At 45.4% G+C, this 20068-nt stretch overlaps 1 protein-coding gene across 2 annotated transcripts in view; it reads left to right on the top strand.

The window, feature by feature from the left end:
• The window catches only part of LOC149435237 (butyrophilin subfamily 2 member A1-like), a 54016-nt gene extending 47068 nt beyond the window's left edge, over window positions 1-6948 (top strand). The window contains exons 8-9 of one of the 2 annotated variants that reach the window (XM_089662868.1): window positions 1434-1474; window positions 6493-6948. In XM_089662868.1, coding sequence (XP_089518994.1) covers window positions 1434-1474; window positions 6493-6507 — 56 coding nt within the window. In that variant the 3' untranslated portion in view covers window positions 6508-6948. The remainder of the gene's footprint in view (window positions 1-1433; window positions 1475-6492) is intronic. The other variant, XM_089662869.1, reaches the window with a different exon arrangement.
• Window positions 6949-20068: the final 13120 nt, after the last annotated feature.

Here is a 20068-nt window from a genome sequence, read left to right as displayed (position 1 = left end):
TGATCAGGACCCCCTGGTGTGGTGGTGATCAGGACCCCCTGGTGTGGTGGTGATCAGGACCCCTTGGTATGGTTCACACTGGACAATGTTGGGCAGAGATCAGGGACACCGTGAGCTGGATAGCAATTATTTGTGTGTGTGTAAATTGTGTGCAGAGGCTGAAAATTACTCACAGTTAGCTGTAATCTTTCTCTCTCGTCACAGAAGATGGTGGTGATCAGGTATGGCGGTGATCAGGACCTGCTGGTGTGGTGGTGATCAGGACCTGCTGGTGTGGCAGTGATCAGGACCTGCTGGTGTGGCAGTGATCAGGGCCCACTGGTGTGGCAGTGATCAGGACCGGCTGGTATGGAAGTGATCAGGACCCCCTGGTATGGTGATGATGAGGACCCGCTGGTATGGTTCACACTGGACACTGTTGGGCAGAGATCAGGGACAACTTGAGCTGGCTGGCAATGTTTTGTGTGTGTAAACTGTTTGCAAAGGCTAAAAATTACTCACTGTTAGCTCAAATCACTCTCGTCCCAGATGATGGCGGTGATCAAGACCCCTGGTATTGTGGTTTTCAGGACCCCCTGGTGTGGCAGTTTTCAGGACCCGCTGGTGTGGTGGCGATCAGGACCTGCTGGTGTGGTGGCGATCAGGACCTGCTGGTGTGGTGGCGATCAGGACCTGCTGGTGTGGTGGCGATCAGAATCCGCCAGTGTGGTGGCGATCAAGACCCGCTGGTGTGGCGGAGATCAGGACCCGCTGGTGTGGCAGTGATCCGGACCCGCTGGTGTGGCGACGATCAGGACCCGCTGGTGTGGCGGAGATCAAGACCCGCTGGTGTGGCGGAGATCAAGACCCGCTGGTGTGGCGACGATCAGGACCCGCTGGTGTGGCGGTGATCAAGATCCGCTGGTGTGGCGGCTATCAGGAACTGCTGGTGTGGCAATGATCAGGACCCGTTGGTGTGGCGGCAATCAAGACCCGTTCATGTGGCGGCTGTTGGGGAAAACCCAAAACACAATGGGTTTCAGTAACTTTGACCGGTGAAGCCAAATTTTAAATAAAATGAAGATATTTATTATACAAGCATGCAGGGAGAGCAGCAAGAAATACAGAGAATTGTTTTCAAAAAAATGTCTGCTCTGACTAACTAGGGAGTTCTAATACAATTTATATGCTCTAGAGTGGGTGGTACCCAGCTATCTGTGTCTTTGGTGAACTCCTTGAGATGCGAGTAATTGTTCACATATGCTTGTCTCTTCTGGTGGCTCTTTGGGTTAACAGGTCTTCAAAGGCTGTTAGAACAATCCTGCAAATGAAGGGGTGACAACTGGTGTGAAACTGGTTTTCTCATACAGAAAGAGGGGATGTTAGGCCATCTGCTTCATTACTAATGTATTTTATTTATAAATAAAAGGGCTGTTTCATTTTCCCCTTCACAGATATCAGGACCCCCTGGTGTGGCAGTGATCAGGACCTACTGGTGAGGCGGCGATCAGGACCTATTGGTGTGGTGGTGATCAGGACCCGCTTGTGTGGTGGTGATCAGACCTACTGGTGCGGCGGTGATCAGGACCCGCTTGTGTGGTGGTGATCAGGACCTACTGGTGCGGCGGTGATCAGGACCCGCTTGTGTGGTGGTGATCAGGACCTACTGGTGCGGCGGTGATCAGGACCCGCTTGTGTGGTGGTGATCAGGACCTGCTGCTGTGGTTCACACTAGACACTGTTGGGTAGAGATAAGGGACACCATGATAAGATAAGAGGAACTGAATGTATTCTCTACTGAGAAGAGGAGATTAAGGGGGATATGATCTCCATGTATAATACATAAGGGGGGATATGATCTCCATGTATAATACATAAGGTGGGATATGATCTCCGTGTATAATACATAAGGGGGGATATGATCTCCGTGTATAATACATAAGGGGGGATATGATCTCCATGTATAATACATAAGGGGGGATATGATCTCCATGTATAATACATAAGGGGGATATGATCTCCATGTATAATACATAAGGGGGGATATGATCTCCATGTATAATACATAAGGGGGGATATGATCACCATGTATAATACTTAAGGGGGGATATGATCTCCATGTATAATACATAAGGGGGGGATATGATCTCCATGTATAATACATAAGGGGGGGATATGATCTCCATGTATAAGACATAAGGGGGGGGGGTATGATCTCCATGTATAATACATAAGGGGGGATATGATCACCATGTATAATACATAGGGGGGGATATGATCACCATGTATAATACATAAGGGGGATATGATCTCCATGTATAATACATAAGGGGGGGGGGGGATATGATCTCCATGTATAATACATAAGGGGGGGATATGATCTCCATGTATAAGACATAAGGGGGGGGGGGGTATGATCTCCATGTATAATACTTAAGGGGGGATATGATCTCCATGTATAATACATAAGGGGGGGATATGATCTCCATGTATAATACATAAGGGGGGATATGATCTCCATGTATAAGACATAAGGGGGGGGGGGTATGATCTCCATGTATAATACATAAGGGGGGATATGATCCCCATGTATAATACATAAGGGGGGGTATGATCACCATGTATAATACATAAGGGGGGATATGATCTCCATGTATAATACATAAGGGGGGATATGATCTCCATGTATAATACATAAGGGGGATATGATCACCATGTATAATACATAGGGGGGGATATGATCTCCATGTATAATACATAGGGGGGATATGATCTCCATGTATAATACATAAGGGGGGATATGATCTCCATGTATAATACATAAGGGGGGATATGATCTCCATGTATAATACATAAGGGGGGATATGATCACCATGTATAATACATAAGGGGGATATGATCACCATGTATAATACATAGGGGGGGATATGATCTCCATGTATAATACATAGGGGGGATATGATCTCCATGTATAATACATAAGGGGGGATATGATCTCCATGTATAATACTTAAGGGGGGATATCATCACCATGTATAATACATAAGGGGGATATGATCACCATGTATAATACATTGGGGGGGGATATGATCTCCATGTATAATACATAAGGGGGGATATGATCTCCATGTATAATACATAAGGGGGGATATGATCTCCATGTATAATACATAAGGGGGGATATGATCACCATGTATAATACATAAGGGGGGATATGATCTCCATGTATAATACATAAGGGGGGGATATGATCTCCATGTATAATTCATAAGGGAGGATATGATCACCATGTATAATACATAAGAGGGGATATGATCTCCATGTATAATACATAAGGGGGGGTATGATCTCCATGTATAATACATAAGGGGGGGTATGATCACCATGTATAATACATAAGGGGGGATATGATCTCCATGTATAATACATAAGGGGGGGGGGATATGATCTACATGTATAATACATAAGGGGGAATCTGATCTCCATGTATAATACATAAGGGGGGGATCTGATCTCCATGTATAATACATAAGGGGGGATATGATCACCATGTATAAGACATAAGGGGGGATATGATCACCATGTATAAGACATAAGGGGGGGGGGGTATGATCTCCATATATAATACATAAGAGGGGATATGATCTCCATGTATAATACATAAGGGGGGATATGATCTCCATGTATAATACATAAGGGGGGATATGATCTCCATGTATAATACATAAGGGGGATATGATCTCCATGTATAATACACAAGGGGGGATATGATCTCCATGTATAATACATAAGGGGGGATATGATCTCCATGTATAATACATAAGGGGGGATATGATCTCCATGTATAATACACAAGGGGGGATATGATCCCCATGTATAATACACATGGGGGGATATGATCTCCATGTATAATACATAAGGGGGGATATGATCTCCATGTATAATACATAAGGGGGGATATGATCTCCATGTATAATACATAAGTGGGGATATGATCTCCATGTATAATACATAAGGGGGGATATGATCTCCATATATAATACACAAGGGGGGATATGATCTCCATGTTTAATACATAAGGGGGATATGATCCCCCTGTATAATACATAAGGGGGGGGGTTATTATCTCCCTGTATAATACATAAGGCGGGTATGATCTCCCTGTATAATACACAAGGGGCGATATGATCACCATGTATAATACATAAGGGGGGATATGATCTCCATGTATAATACATAAGGGGGGGATATGATCTCCATGTATAATGCATAAGGGGGGATATTATCACCATGTATAATACATAAGGGGGGATATGATCTCCATGTATAATACATAAGGGGGGGATATGATCTCCATGTATAATACATAAGGGGGGATATTATCACCATGTATAATACATAAGGGGGATATGATCACCATGTATAATACATAAGGGGGGGATATGATCTCCATGTATAATACATAAGGGGGATATGATCTCCATGTATAATACATAAGGGGGGATATGATCTCCATGTATAATACATAAGGGGGATATGATCTCCATGTATAATACATAAGGGGGATGTGATCTCCATGTATAATGCATAAGGGGGGATATGATCTCCATGTATAATACATAAGGGGGGATATTATCACCATGTATAATACATAAGGGGGATATGATCTCCATGTATAATACATAAGGGGGGATATGATCTCCATGTATAATACATAAGGGGGGATATGATCTCCATGTATAATACATAAGTGGGGATATGATCTCCATGTATAATACATAAGGGGGGATATGATCTCCATATATAATACATAAGGGGGGATATGATCTCCATGTATAATACATAAGGGGGGATATGATCTCCATGTATAATACATAAGGGGGGATATGATCTCCATGTATAATACACAAGGGGGGATCTGATCTCCATGTATAATACACAAGGGGGGATATGATCTCCATGTATAATACATAAGGGGGGGATATGATCTCCATGTATAATACATAAGGGGGGGGGGTATGATCTCCATGTATTATACATAAGGAGGGATATGATCTCCATGTATAATACATAAGGGGGATATGATCTCCATGTATAATACATAAGGGGGGGATATGATCTCCATGTATAATACATAAGGGGGGATATGATCTCCATGTATAATACATAAGGGGGATATGATCTCCATGTATAATACATAAGGGGGGGATATGATCACCATGTATAATACATAAGGGGGATATGATCTCCATGTATAATACATAAGGGGGGATATGATCTCCATGTATAATACATAAGGGGGGATATGATCTCCATGTATAATACATAAGGGGGGATATGATCTCCATGTATAATACATAAGGGGGGATATGATCTCCATGTATAATACATAAGGGGGATATGATCTCCATGTATAATACATAAGGGGGGATATGATCTCCATGTATAATACATAAGGGGGATGTGATCTCCATGTATAATACATAAGGGGGGATATGATCTCCATGTATAATACATAAGGGGGGATATGATCTCCATGTATAATACATAAGGGGGATATGATCTCCATGTATAATACATAGGGGGGGGATATGATCTCCATGTATAATACATAAGGGGGGATATGATCTCCATGTATAATACATAAGGGGGGACATGATCTCCATGTATAATACATAAGGGGGATATGATCTCCATGTATAATACATAGGGGGGGGGATATGATCTCCATGTATAATACATAAGGGGGGATATGATCTCCATGTATAATACATAAGGGGGATATGATCTCCATGTATAATACATAAGGGGGGGGATATGATCTCCATGTATAATACATAAGGGGGGATATGATCTCCATGTATAATACATAAGGGGGATATGATCTCCATGTATAATACATAAGGGGGGGATATGATCTCCATGTATAATACATAAGGGGGGATATGATCTCCATGTATAATACATAAGGGGGATATGATCTCCATGTATGATACATAAGGGGGGATATGATCATGTCCCGTAGACTTGCATTGAGTTTGAAGTTCACAGCCAAACTTTCATTGGGTTTGAACGTTTGACCGCAAACTGAACATGGAGGTGTTCTGCCCATCACTAATGGTAACGCACACAGTCAGATTAGCACCAGTTGCACAGCTCCCAATGTACACAGCCTGTGTAACTCAGGACAATGTCTTTTGATACACTGACTTGCAGCCTGGTGCTGCCATCTGTTGGCGTGTTACAAAACTAGTCCCGAAACTTTTTGATACCACCTAAGATGTTCTCATAGGTTCCTCCATATTCTGCCTGAAGGTCAGAGAGTGAGGTCACCAGGGCTCTATGTACAAGCTCCAACCTCATGGTGGCAAATAGGAAGGAACATCCTCTGGTCCTCCAGAATGGATTGGAGGGCTTACAAAACTCATTTATGTTTTATGAATGCTCCATTTATGGAGAACGTCTGGATGAAGATGAGACCTTTACTAATTTTTTTTATATTTTATTTTGCAGATGGGAAACCGATGACTTTCCCTGAAATACCACTTCCAGAGTGAGAAACAGCCCCATAACAAGAAAATCCTCCCCCTGATGATCTTTTCTCCTCTGTGATCCGTGATGTGAAGTCCTGTCCATCCCTTAGTCACATGACCTCCATTCTCTCCATAGGGCTGATAGTAGCTTCTGAAGGCTTTACACCTCGTGGAATGTATTCCGGATAAAATGTTTCTGAGCTTCTAAAAGCAGATGAGTCTACCTAACTCAGCCATGTGCGCCCCTTATAGAGCTTCCAAGGGTTTACAAGAATTAGAAACAACTACTGAGAATTTTCCAAAAATGGACCTTCACCCGCACAAAAAAATGTTGTTTTCACCGGGTTCCAGTCCCCTCCCTCTCCCACAATTGGATCTATACATTTTTAAGCACCTTTTTATTTACAAAAAAACATAGAAGTGCAGCGCTTAAAAAAGTGACAAATAATCAAAGGAAAACAGTGAGAAGGGTGTCAAAAAATAGTCCATCCAAAAATACAAAAAAAAGTTCCAGAGGCTGTGATACAACCAAAGAAATCCAAGGACTGTTGTTGTGTCATCAACCACTACTACAGAAGGCTCACCAGAAAGAGGTCTCTTAACAGGGGGTCATGCCTTTCTGGTGAGCCTTCTGTAGTAGTGGTTGATGACACAACAACTATCCTTGGATTTCTTTGGTTGTATCACAGCCTCTGGGACTTTTTTTTGTATTTTTGGATGGACTATTTTTTGACACACTTCTCACTGTCTTCCGATGATTAGTTGTCACTTTTTTAAGCGCTGCACTCCTATGTGTTTATTGTTTATTGTCTAGTATCAGGGTTTTGTGTTCAGCTGCTATAGGTTACACACTTCATTTTGATTATTCACTACTCATTGTGGTTCTCATTAGCGCAGGTTTATATATATATATATTTACCTTGTCATTGCGTACGCATGCGCAGATGTGCTTCAGGTCCTGACAGAGGTCTTCAGTGCATCTCTGCATGCACCCCTAAGGCTAGGTTGACACCTATACAGTTTGCGTGTCATCCGTTTCTGCATTGATTTTTTGTGCTGCGTTTTGTGTTTTTTTCCCACGCGTTTTTGGTGCATTTTTTTTTTTGCTGACTTGGGCAAAATCAAAAACACATTTCTGCAGCATCTCCATTGAAGTTTACTGAACCAAAATGCACCGTTTTGCATTTGAAAAAAGTCCCTGATTTTTTCCAAAAAATGCAAAGGGTGAAAACGCGGAGATGTGAACCCGTCCCATAGGAAATCAGGTTAAATGGACTGTAATGCGTTTCTGCAAAATGCAAAATGCACCGCAAAACGCAAAGGTGTGAACCTAGACTCAGACGGCGCAGTTGAGGAGGTGCTGGTGCTCCCTTTACCACCCTATTAATGGGGCTGCAGTTCTTTTTTTTAATATTGTACCTTGAGGCTTTCACAAGGAATTCATTTTCACGTTCCTACAGTGAACTTCCATGTCTGGCTCATATTATTCATACTATCTGCTTCTAGACAATCTCCGTGGAATATGTAGAAACGCATTGATAGGCTTTATTGCACTTTCCCTGCAGGCAGCCCGGACTGGGATAAAAAATAGGCCCGGGCATTTTAGACTGAGCAGCCTCAAGTCTGGGGACCCTTTCCTTGGAGCCCAATGGCGGAACGGCAGGGCCCGGAGGCAAGAGCAACCTTGGTATCCCTGGTGGTTCCTCCACTGGTGTCAGTAGGTTTTATTTATTTTTGAATCATTTTTTACAATTTTATTAAAACATTTTTTAGGAGCCACACGGGGAGAGGAGGAGAAGCGGCCATTCAGCGGTGGCAGGAGTGAAATACAAGGATCTGTTCCTTTATCTGCCCCCCTATCCTGGAGGTCACAGCCCACCGAGCAAATGCCCGATGTCCCCTATGGCCAGTCCGGGCCTACCTGCAGGCAATGAGGATTTATTTATAGGGAAAGTTGATCCCGGGAATATCCGATTGCCTCTCGGGGGATCACGAAGGAATATTTCCCCTGCAGGAGCAAATTGGATCGTGCGTTGCTGGGTTTTTTTGCCTTCCTCTGGATCAACTGTGGGTGTCAGATTATAATGTCTTTTTTTTTTTTATGGTTGAACTGGATGGATTTTTGTCTGCTTTCAGCCAGACTAACTACAGTGGGGATCGAAAGTTTGAGCACCCCAGCTAAAAATTTGTATTAATGTGCATAAAGAAGCCAAGGAAAGATGGAAAAATATCCAAAAGGCATCAAATTACAGATTAGACATTCTTATAATATGTCAACAAAAGTTAGATTTTATTTCCATCATTTACACTTTCAAAATAACAGAAAACAAAAAAATGGCATCTGCAAATGTTTGGGCACCCTGCAGAATTTATAGCATGCACTGCCCCCTTTGCCAAGCTGAGACCTGCCAGTGTCATGGATTGTTCTCAATCATCATCTGGGAAGACCAGGTGATGTCAATCTCAAAGGTTTTAAATGCCCCGACTCATCTGACCTTGCCCCAACAATCAGCACCATGGGTTCTTCTAAGCAGTTGTCTAGAAAACTGAAACTGAAAATAGTTGACGCTCACAAAGCTGGAGAAGGCTATAAGAAGATAGCAAAGCGTTTTCAGATGTCAATATCCTCTGTTCGGAATGTCATTAAGAAATGGCAGTCATCAGGAGCAGTGGAAGTTAAAGCAAGATCTGGAAGACCAAGAAAAATATCAGACAGAACAGCTCGCAGGATTGTGAGAAAAACAATTCAAAACCCACGTTTGACTGCATGATCCCTCCAGAAAGATCTGGCAGACACTGGAGTTGTGGTCACTATTCCACTATAAAGAGATACTTGTACAAATATGGTCTTCATGGAAGAGTCATCAGAAGAAAACCTCTTCTACGTCCTCACCACAAAAATCATCGTTTGAACTTTGCAAATGAACATATAGACAAGCCGATGCATTTTGGAAACAAGTTCTGTGGACCAATGAGGTTAAAATGGAACTTTTTGGCCGGAATGAGCAAAGGTACGTTTGGAGAAGAAGGGGCACAGAATTGAATGAAAAGAACCTCTGTCCAACTGTGAAGCATGGGGTTGGATCAATCATGCTTTGGGGTTGTGTTGCAGCCAGTGGCACAGGGAACATCTCACGAGTAGAAGGAAAAATGGATTCAATAAAATTTCAGCAAATTTTGGATGGTAACTTGATGCCATCTGTGAAAAAGCTGAAGTTAAAGAGAGGATGGCTTCTACAAATGGATAATGACCCTAAATACACCTGGAAATCCACGGGGGATTACATCAAGAGGCGTAAACTGAAGGTTTTGCCATGGCCTTCACAATCTCCTGACCTCAACATCATTGAAAATCTATGGATAGACCTTAAAAGAGCCGTGCGTGACAGACAGCCCAGAAATCTCAAAGAACTGGAAGACTTTTGTAAGGAAGAATGGGCAAAGATACCTCAAACAAGAATTGAAAGACTCTTGGCTGGCTACAAAAAGTGTTTACAAGCCGTGATACTTGCCAAAGGGGGCAGTACAAGATATTAACTCTGCAGGGGGCCCAAACATCTGCAGACGCCATTTTTTTGTTTTCTGTTATTTTGAAAGTGTAAATGATGGAAATAAAATCTAACTTTTGTTGACATATTATAAGAATGTCTAATCTGTAATTTGATGCCTTTTGGAGATTTTTCCATCTTTCCTTGGCTTCTTTATGCACATTAATACACATTGTTAGCTGGGGTGCCCAAACTTTCCATCCCCACTGTATGTAACTATCTCATATACTTGCTGCACTTTGCACTTTGTGTTCCCGATATTGTGAAATTACTAATCCCTCAATACTGTGATAGTGAGCTAGAGTCTCCACGACCAATCTGGTTGGGAGTTTTTGCCGAGTCTCAAGAGCAGGGGCGGACTGACCATTTGAGCACTCGGGCACTGCCCGGGGGCCCAGGGTCAGTAGGGGGCCCCATGAAATGCCCCTGGTACCTTTTTTATAGGCTTTTTTGAGTGTGGGCAAGGACACGGGGCCCCATGATCCCCTATTGCCCGGGAGCCCCATGAGTTGTCAGTCCGCCCCTGCTCAGGAGATTCAAGTCTTGCCCCGGCTCCTCACAAGTTGGGGTAGATATGGTCACCTCAAGGTTGTGGAGCTCAGAATTGTCTGCACTTTACTGTGAACATTTGCTTCTGTAATGGCTGGATGTCCTCCCAATCTAGTCCCACCATCAGGAACTGTCTGGGGACATTTATCAATGAATTATATGGTTCACAAATTGTCCTACTACCTCCATAAGAAACCAAGAGGGTCCACTTAGAAAGGTTTTCAGGCAAGATTCACACAACTTTCACTCAGGATTCACACATGCAGTTGGGAAAAACATGCAAACCTTGTGTGAAAACGTTCCTAAACAGACCTTCAAATGTTCTGTAACTTCAGTCTATATTGTAGATTTTATACTTTGCTACATTTCTACTCGTTCATATGATTGCTAATGTCTACGACCGCCTTCTAGTGATTGTAAAGGATCACAGTTTATATTTTTTATACTTACCTGCTCTGTGTCATGGTTATGCACAGAGCAGCCCCCATCCTCTTCTTCTGGGGTACCCCGCCCCGCTGAGGGCCCTCATAGCAAGTCACTTACAGGGCACCTGTGTGTGCTCCCTCCTGAGCTGGCTCTGTGCGTCTCTCTTGCTGTGATTGACAGTGGCTGCTGCTGCTGCTGCCTCTGAGCCAATGAGATGGGAGAAAGCCACTGCTTTCTTGCACATTGATGGATCGAGATGGGACTCAGGTGAGTATGGGGGGGCATTCACTATATCCGCTCTCCCCGGACCCGGCATTCACCGTATCCGCTCTCTCCCCGGACCCCGCATTCACTGTATCCGCTCCCCCCGGACCCCGCATTCACTGTATCCGCTCTCCCCGGACCCCGCATTCACTATATCCGCTCTCCCCGGACCCCGCATTCACTATATCCGCTCTCCCCGGACCCCGCATTCACTATATCCGCTCTCCCCGGGACCCCACATTCACTACATCCGCTCTCCCCGGACCCCGCATTCACTACATCCGCTCTCCCCAGACCCCGCATTCACTACATCCCCTCTCCCCGGACCCCGCATTCACTGTATCCCCTCTCCCCGGACCCCGCATTCACTGTATCCGCTCTCCCCGGACCCCGCATTCACTATATCCGCTCTCCCTGGACCCCACATTCACTATATCCGGTCTCCCCGGACCCCGCATTCACTATATCCTCTCTCCCCGGACCCCGCATTCACTATATCCTCTCTCCCCGGACCCCGCATTCACTATATCCGCTCTCCCCGGACCCCGCATTCACTATATCCGCTCTCCCCGGACCCTGCATTCACTACATCCGCTCTCCCCGGACCCCGCATTCACTATATCCGCTCTCCCCGGACCCCGCATTCACTATATCCGCCCTCCCCGGACCCGGCATTCACTATATCCGCTCTCCCCGGACCCCGCATTCACTATATCCGCTCTCCCCGGACCCGGCATTCACTATATCCGCTCTCCCCGGACCCCACATTCCCTATATCCGCTCTCCCCGGACCCCGCATTCACTATATCCGCTCTCCCCGGACCCCGCATTCACTATATCCCCTCTCCCCGGACCCCGCATTCACTATATCCCCTCTCCCCGGACCCCGCATCCACTATATCTGCTCTCCCACAGTACACACAACATGGAAATGCAATTATTTTAATAACTATAAACTGCTAAATCCCTTTTCCCATCAGCGGTATATAGCAGTCTTGTGACTTCTATCAGTGTCCAGCACAGAGCACTGGTTAAAGCTTGTAGGATGATTTTTCATTCTGCTCTAGGAGGATGCAGGACCCCGGATCTCTGTCTGGACATTGCTGTTTGGCCCTGTGCTGATCACATTCACCCTTCCAAGAAAAAAAACCCTCTCTAGCAATACACACCAAACTGAGCATGTGCAGCTTGCCCCCAAGGCTCTGTTCTATCAGCAGGTGGATTGGGGACAGTGGAAGAAGGCGAGGATCAGAAAAGACAGGATCAAACAGCATTTTTGCACAATGCAGAGGATTAACCCCTTAGGTTCCACAGTGAGTATAACCAGCATGCTTTGCTGCATCTACAGACTGATTGTACTGTTCGGGGTTCAGGAACACTTTAAGATAAAAAAGTCAGCTCTTTAAAGAGTTTTCTCTGTTGCACTTTATAACTATCGGTTTACATATATTTCTCGGGGATCGTATCCTGTATGCAGTATTGTTAAAGAGAACATTTTAATATGTTTCTGGAACACTGTCCATGCTGGAACTGGACCAAAAAATTTTTTTTTTAGCCTGAAGGAATACAGAGCGAGGCTCTTCAGGTGCTACTAAGTCTGAAGGAGGGTAACGGGTCCCAAAACCACCTGTCCCAGTGACTTTATAGAAGAGCTGGAGGTCCTGGGGTAGTATACACAGTAGGGACACAAATACAGGTCTTCTCAGCATTTGCCAAGCAATGGAGAAATGGGGTTCTGAATGTCTGAGGTGGTGGAGGACAGAGGTGACCACCACTTTAGGATTTGTTTGGAGACACAACGGGTAGACACATGAGGGTGTGGGGAGTGGGGTGCAGAGTTAGCAGCATGCTCACATTATATGTATTTCTTTGTATGTCCGGTCATTACTGAGGTATCTCCATGCGTCCTGACGAAGAGCGAAACGCGTTGCCCCACGAGGACTCAGGACCACATTTATTGCTCTAGAGGATTAAGAGATCTATATATCAGAATATCAATATATACCAATGTAGAAAGTATGACTTGTATCCAAGTGGTGTTCTATATTAATTGTATCTCCGGTTTTTATTGGCTCTTTATACTTAACGTTTGTTATAAAGAAATGTAATTTTTCCTGTGTGTTCTCCAATAAATTCCAATATATATTTGGGTGTGGCCTATGAACCATATACGTCTATTTTTTTTTTATTATAATTTACTTTTTTATTGACATTTAAAGAACTTACAACAAACAGAGTTGCACAGCAATGAAAGAACAAAGAAATAGGCTCATCGATGAGGGACATCTAGGGACACACAATGTCAGGGCATATCGATGAGGGACATCTAGGGACACACAATGTCAGGGCATATCGATGAGGGACATCTAGGGACACACAATGTCAGGGCATATCGATGAGGGACATCTAGGTACACACAATGTCAGGGCATATCGATGAGGGACATCTAGGGACACACAATGTCAGGGCATATCGATGAGGGACATCTAGGGACACACAATGTCAGGGCATATCGATGAGGGACATCTAGGGACACACAATGTCAGGGCATATCGATGAGGGACATCTAGGGACACACAATGTCAGGGCATATCGATGAGGGACATCTAGGGACACACAATGTCAGGGCATATCGATGAGGGACATCTAGGGACACACAATGTCAGGGCATATCGATGAGGGACATCTAGGGACACACAATGTCAGGGCATATCGATGAGGGACATCTAGGGACACACAATGTCAGGGCATATCGATGAGGGACATCTAGGGACACACAATGTCAGGGCATATCGATGAGGGACATCTAGGGACACACAATGTCAGGGCATATCGATGAGGGACATCTAGGGACACACAATGTCAGGGCATATCGATGAGGGACATCTAGGGACACACAATGTCAGGGCATATCGATGAGGGACATCTAGGGACACACAATGTCAGGGCATATCGATGAGCGACATCTAGGTACACACAATGTCAGGGCATATCGATGAGGGACATCTAGGTACACACAATGTCGGCATATCGATGAGGGACATCTAGGGACACACAATGTCAGGGCATATCGATGAGGGACATCTAGGTACACACAATGTCAGGGCATATCGATGAGGGACATCTAGGGACACACAATGTCAGGGCATATCGATGAGGGACATCTAGGGACACACAATGTCAGGGCATATCGATGAGGGACATCTAGGGACACACAATGTCAGGGCATATCGATGAGGGACATCTAGGGACACACAATGTCAGGGCATATCGATGAGGGACATCTAGGGACACACAATGTCAGGGCATATCGATGAGGGACATCTAGGGACACACAATGTCAGGGCATATCGATGAGGGACATCTAGGGACACACAATGTCAGGGCATATCGATGAGGGACATCTAGGGACACACAATGTCAGGGCATATCGATGAGGGACATCTAGGGACACACAATGTCAGGGCATATCGATGAGGGACATCTAGGGACACACAATGTCAGGGCATATCGATGAGGGACATCTAGGGACACACAATGTCAGGGCATATCGATGAGGGACATCTAGGGACACACAATGTCAGGGCATATCGATGAGGGACATCTAGGGACACACAATGTCAGGGCATATCGATGAGCGACATCTAGGTACACACAATGTCAGGGCATATCGATGAGGGACATCTAGGTACACACAATGTCGGCATATCGATGAGGGACATCTAGGGACACACAATGTCAGGGCATATCGATGAGGGACATCTAGGTACACACAATGTCAGGGCATATCGATGAGGGACATCTAGGGACACACAATGTCAGGGCATATCGATGAGGGACATCTAGGTACACACAATGTCAGGGCATATCGATGAGGGACATCTAGGGACACACAATGTCAGGGCATATCGATGAGGGACATCTAGGGACACACAATGTCAGGGCATATCGATGAGGGACATCTAGGTACACACAATGTCAGGGCATATCGATGAGGGACATCTAGGGACACACAATGTCAGGGCATATCGATGAGGGACATCTAGGGACACACAATGTCAGGGCATATCGATGAGGGACATCTAGGTACACACAATGTCAGGGCATATCGATGAGGGACATCTAGGGACACACAATGTCAGGGCATATCGATGAGGGACATCTAGGTACACACAATGTCAGGGCATATCGATGAGGGACATCTAGGTACACACAATGTCAGGGCATATCGATGAGGGACATCTAGGGACACACAATGTCAGGGCATATCGATGAGGGACATCTAGGTACACACAATGTCAGGGCATATCGATGAGGGACATCTAGGTACACACAATGTCAGGGCATATCGATGAGGGACATCTAGGGACACACAATGTCAGGGCATATCGATGAGGGACATCTAGGGACACACAATGTCAGGGCATATCGATGAGGGACATCTAGGTACACACAATGTCAGGGCATATCGATGAGGGACATCTAGGTACACACAATGTCAGGGCATATCGATGAGGGACATCTAGGTAAACACAATGTCAGGGCATATCGATGAGGGACATCTAGGGACACACAATGTCAGGGCATATCGATGAGGGACATCTAGGTACACACAATGTCAGGGCATACAAGTGAATTGGCCATCATTGTCAAACAATTGGGTTGGCAGATCGGAAACGGAAAGGTCCCACAGTTCCCAAACTGCTTCAAAGATGGGGGCAGAGTTAGCAGGCAAAGCAGTGAGGTGCTCCATTCTTCCAATCTCTGCTATAGCCTTCACCAATTCTGATCGTGTAGGAGGCGTAGTAGAAAAGCCAATGCATGGGAACGGTTCTCCTGGCCGCCGTGGGAGGATAGTTTCCTGGCAAATTTGGAGAGGCCTGGAAAAGGTAGGCCCAGCAAAATGTGGGAGGGCTCAAATGAAATAGGAGCCTGTAAAAGTAGCTGCAAAAGGTTAAGGACCTTGCAATGTGTTGGCAAGTCCAGAAAATGTGGAAGAGAGTGCCAATTTCCTCGCCACATCACCAGCAGACAGGAGAAACGCTCGGAGTGCAAGAATGGAGAACCTCAGGAGCCCTATACCAAAAAATCAATATTTTATAAGTGTTTTCTTTATATACTACACATATAGAAGGTCTGGAGGCAGCCTCCCAAATCCTACTCCATTGATCCAAGGCAATATCACGTTGGAGGATTCGGGGCCATTTGCGCATATAAAGATGTGTATAAATCAGGGGCGGACTGACCATTTGGAAACTCGGGCACTGCCCGAGGGCCCAGGGTCAGTAGGGGGCCCCATGAGATGCCCCTGGTACCTTTTTCATAGGCTTTTTTGACAAGGACACAGGGGCCCCATGATCCCCTAATGCCTGGGGGCCCCATGAGTTGTCAGTCCGCCCCTGGTATAAATAGAAAGTGGACAGGAGTCTTGAAGTAGTTTATAAGTAGAGGAAATTATGTCCCCATTGGTAGGGACCCTGAATGTAGATGAGTTCGACGAGACTAGGCTTCTCAAGGGTTAGAATGGGGCTTTGAAGTAGAAATATATGTAAATAAACATAGTACTGGGGAGGTGACATACGAGTAGCTTTTTGAATCTCAGAAAAGGGTCTAAGCTTACGGGTCACTGGGTGGACCAAGTGTTGCAGTTGAAATAGATCGGCCTTGGCCCAAGGACTCATTCGAGCCAAAGCCAAACCATCTGGGAGATTGGGATTAAATATGACATTGGTCAGGGGGGAACACAAAGAAGACAGAGCGAATCTAACCCTACACTGCCTCCATATAGATGACGTAAAATGCATGGGCCCGAGCAGGAGATGTTTGTGAGAGGCGGTTTCATTATTGGTCATAGACCAGAGTAGGGAACAAGGGTGCGTCATACGTAATTGTAGCCATTCAATCTCAGTCCATTTATTAGGACCACAAGAAAAGAGTATAAAGGTGAGTAGCCAAATAATATGACACAATGTCTGGGGCCCCCAGACCTCACCTAGATCGAGGAGAGAGAAGGACAGTATGGGCAATTCGGTGGGATTTATTATGCCAGATGAAGTGGAGGAAGTATTTCTGAACGGAGTGCAACTTGGACACGGGAATAGGAATAGGAAGTGTCTCAAACAGATACAGAAGTTTGGGCAGTATGGTCATTCTTAGCACATTAATCCTTCTGTGACGGAGGTGTAGGTGGGACAGAACACACGTGGAGAGCAGTGGAGCACACAGGGCTTTTATTTAAATATTTTGAGGGCACACGGTGAGAATAGCAAGGTTTTGGCAAACAAAAGTTAAGTCTGTACCACAGGGTAGGACACCCAACAAGGGGCACACAACAGGGCGGAAGACTGGTAGGCAATGAGTAAGTCCGGGAACACAGCAGAAGGGCAGATGGTAGGCAATGGGTTAAGTCCGGGCACACAGCAGAAGGGCAGATGGTAGGCAATGAGTAACTCCGGGCACACAGCAGAAGACAGACTGGTAGGCAATGAGTAAGTCCGGGCACAAAGCAGAAGACAGACTGGTAGGCAATGACTAGTCCGGGCACACAGCAGAAGGGCAGACTGGTAGGCAATGGCTAAGTCCGGGCACACAGCAGAAGGCAGATGGTAGGCAATGAGTAAGTCCGGGCACACAGCAGAAGGCAGATGGTAGGCAATGAGTAAGTCCGGGCACACAGCAGAAAGGCAGATGGTAGGCAATGAGTAAGTCCGGGCACACAGCAGAAGGGCAGATGGTAGGCAATGAGTAAGTCCGGGCACACAGCAGAAGGGCAGATGGTAGGCAATGAGTAAGTCCGGGCACACAGCAGAAGGCAGATGGTAGGCAATGAGTAAGTCCGGGCACACAGCAGAAGACAGACTGGTAGGCAATGGCTAAGTCCGGGCACACAGCAGAAGGGCAGATGGTAGGCAATGAGTAAGTCTGGGCACACAGCAGAAGGCAAAGCACAGGGTAGCAATTCAGGGACTCACCAGCCAGCAGTGGCCCCAGCAGAGGAGATCTAGGCAGATAGGCACCAACTCCTCACAGGTCTTCAGAGGGCTGTGTGTATTGGCCGCAGCTTCAAGACCACACAGGCAACATAGAACCACAAGTCCCAGCAGTGCACAAAGCAAAGCACAGTTCAATGCATCACCTAGCACAGTTAAATGCATCACCTTCTCCCCCCATAGGGACAATATATGGCCCTTTCAATTTGACCGAGCCCCAAGTTTCTGGTGCCGACACATCTGGCTTTTCACAGTTACAGGGCACCATGCTTTCTGCTCTCCCTGCTGGGATAAATCTCATCTGCCACCCCCAGCGGGGCACAGGAACTTCAAATTATAAACAAAGCAGACAGGCTGACTTCTGGCCACACGTGTTAATTTCAACAAAACAACAAAAAAAAAATATAATATTTCTGCAGTCCGTCACACCTTCCAAGGAAGGAGATGGCAAGATTGTCCCAAGATTTTAAGGATTGAGAAATAGCATGAAACAGGGGAAAAATTAGCTTCATAAAGGGAGAGGTAAGAGGAGGTAAGATTGGTACCTAAATACCCCAAGGTGTGTGAGCACCATCCATAGGGATCATTTACCGGAGGGAAGATAAAACAGAGGATAAACAACAAGGGGGAAAGCGGGCCTCCCTGGCGTGTACCATTGGACATCCGGAAATAAAGGTATAAGAAGGACACTAATTTGACCTGGGAAGAGGGAGTGGAGTAAAGAGCTTTTAAAGCAGCTACAAAACGGACCACTAAACCCAAATCTCTCCAGGACTAGAAACATGTATGGCCAACTTAATCAGTCAAACCTTTTTTGGCCGTCCAAGCTCAACAAGAGAGTGGGAGTCGGGGACTTATTGACAAGGTCAATCAGGTCAATGGTCCTCCTGGTGTTATCTGCGGCGTGTCTAGCCGGAACAAAGCCCACCTGGTCTCAGTATACAAGCTGGGAGATACATTTGGCCAGTCTGTTAGCCAGTATTTTCATAAAAATCTTGTAGCCAGAATTTAATAAAGCAATAGGATGATAATTATCTGGAAGGGAATGGTCCTTATCCGGCTTGGGGGTCACATAAATGTATGCCGTGTAAACTCATCGTGTGGATGCGACCCCTTCAGGGGATCTCGAAACAAAGTCAAAAAAAGGGGGGCTAAAATGCCAATAAAGGTAATATGAGTAAGGAAGCCCGTCCGGCCCAGAAGACTTGTGAGTAGGAAGATGTTTGACAACATCCAATAATTCTTCAGTGGAGATGTCCGCATTCAGAGCTATAACATCAGAAGGTGACAAACATGGCAGTTGTAAGGAGTCAAAAAAAGTGTCAAAAGCAGCCATCTAAAGGGGAGGGTGAGTATCAGGGGCTAGGCAATTATAAAGCTTCTCATAGTATTCCCCAAATATCATAGCCATGACATGCGGGTCATATGTGGGATTGCCATCAGACTGGAGTAGGTGACCCGGTAGTGAGGAGATGTTTAAGATTTAAGTCTATTTATGGGCAGGCAATGAGGTTTATTAGAAAACTCAGAAAATGTTTGCCTAGCCCAGGTGAGAGACTGAGTAATTTTATGCAGGTCAAGAGCCCTAATTTGATCCCGTAAAAGGGAGACTTTCTGGAGGCATAGACGGATTATCTAGCAATCAATATTTGGTGTAAGAGGGATTGTCTGGCACAAACCGTGGCCTACTTTAAATGAGCACCCATGGAAATACAGAGTCCTCTGAAGATGGCCTTATGGGCCTCCCAGAAGGTTGAGGATGAAGCTACTGAGCCAACAC

The sequence above is a fragment of the Staurois parvus genome, unplaced genomic scaffold, assembly GCF_062004578.1.
Source record: "Staurois parvus isolate SC_StPar_1 unplaced genomic scaffold, SC_StPar_1.0 ptg001572l, whole genome shotgun sequence".
Classification (NCBI taxonomy): Eukaryota; Metazoa; Chordata; class Amphibia; order Anura; family Ranidae; genus Staurois; species Staurois parvus.
Note: the sequence above shows the minus strand (reverse complement) of the source record. Positions and strands in the feature narration are given on the sequence as shown.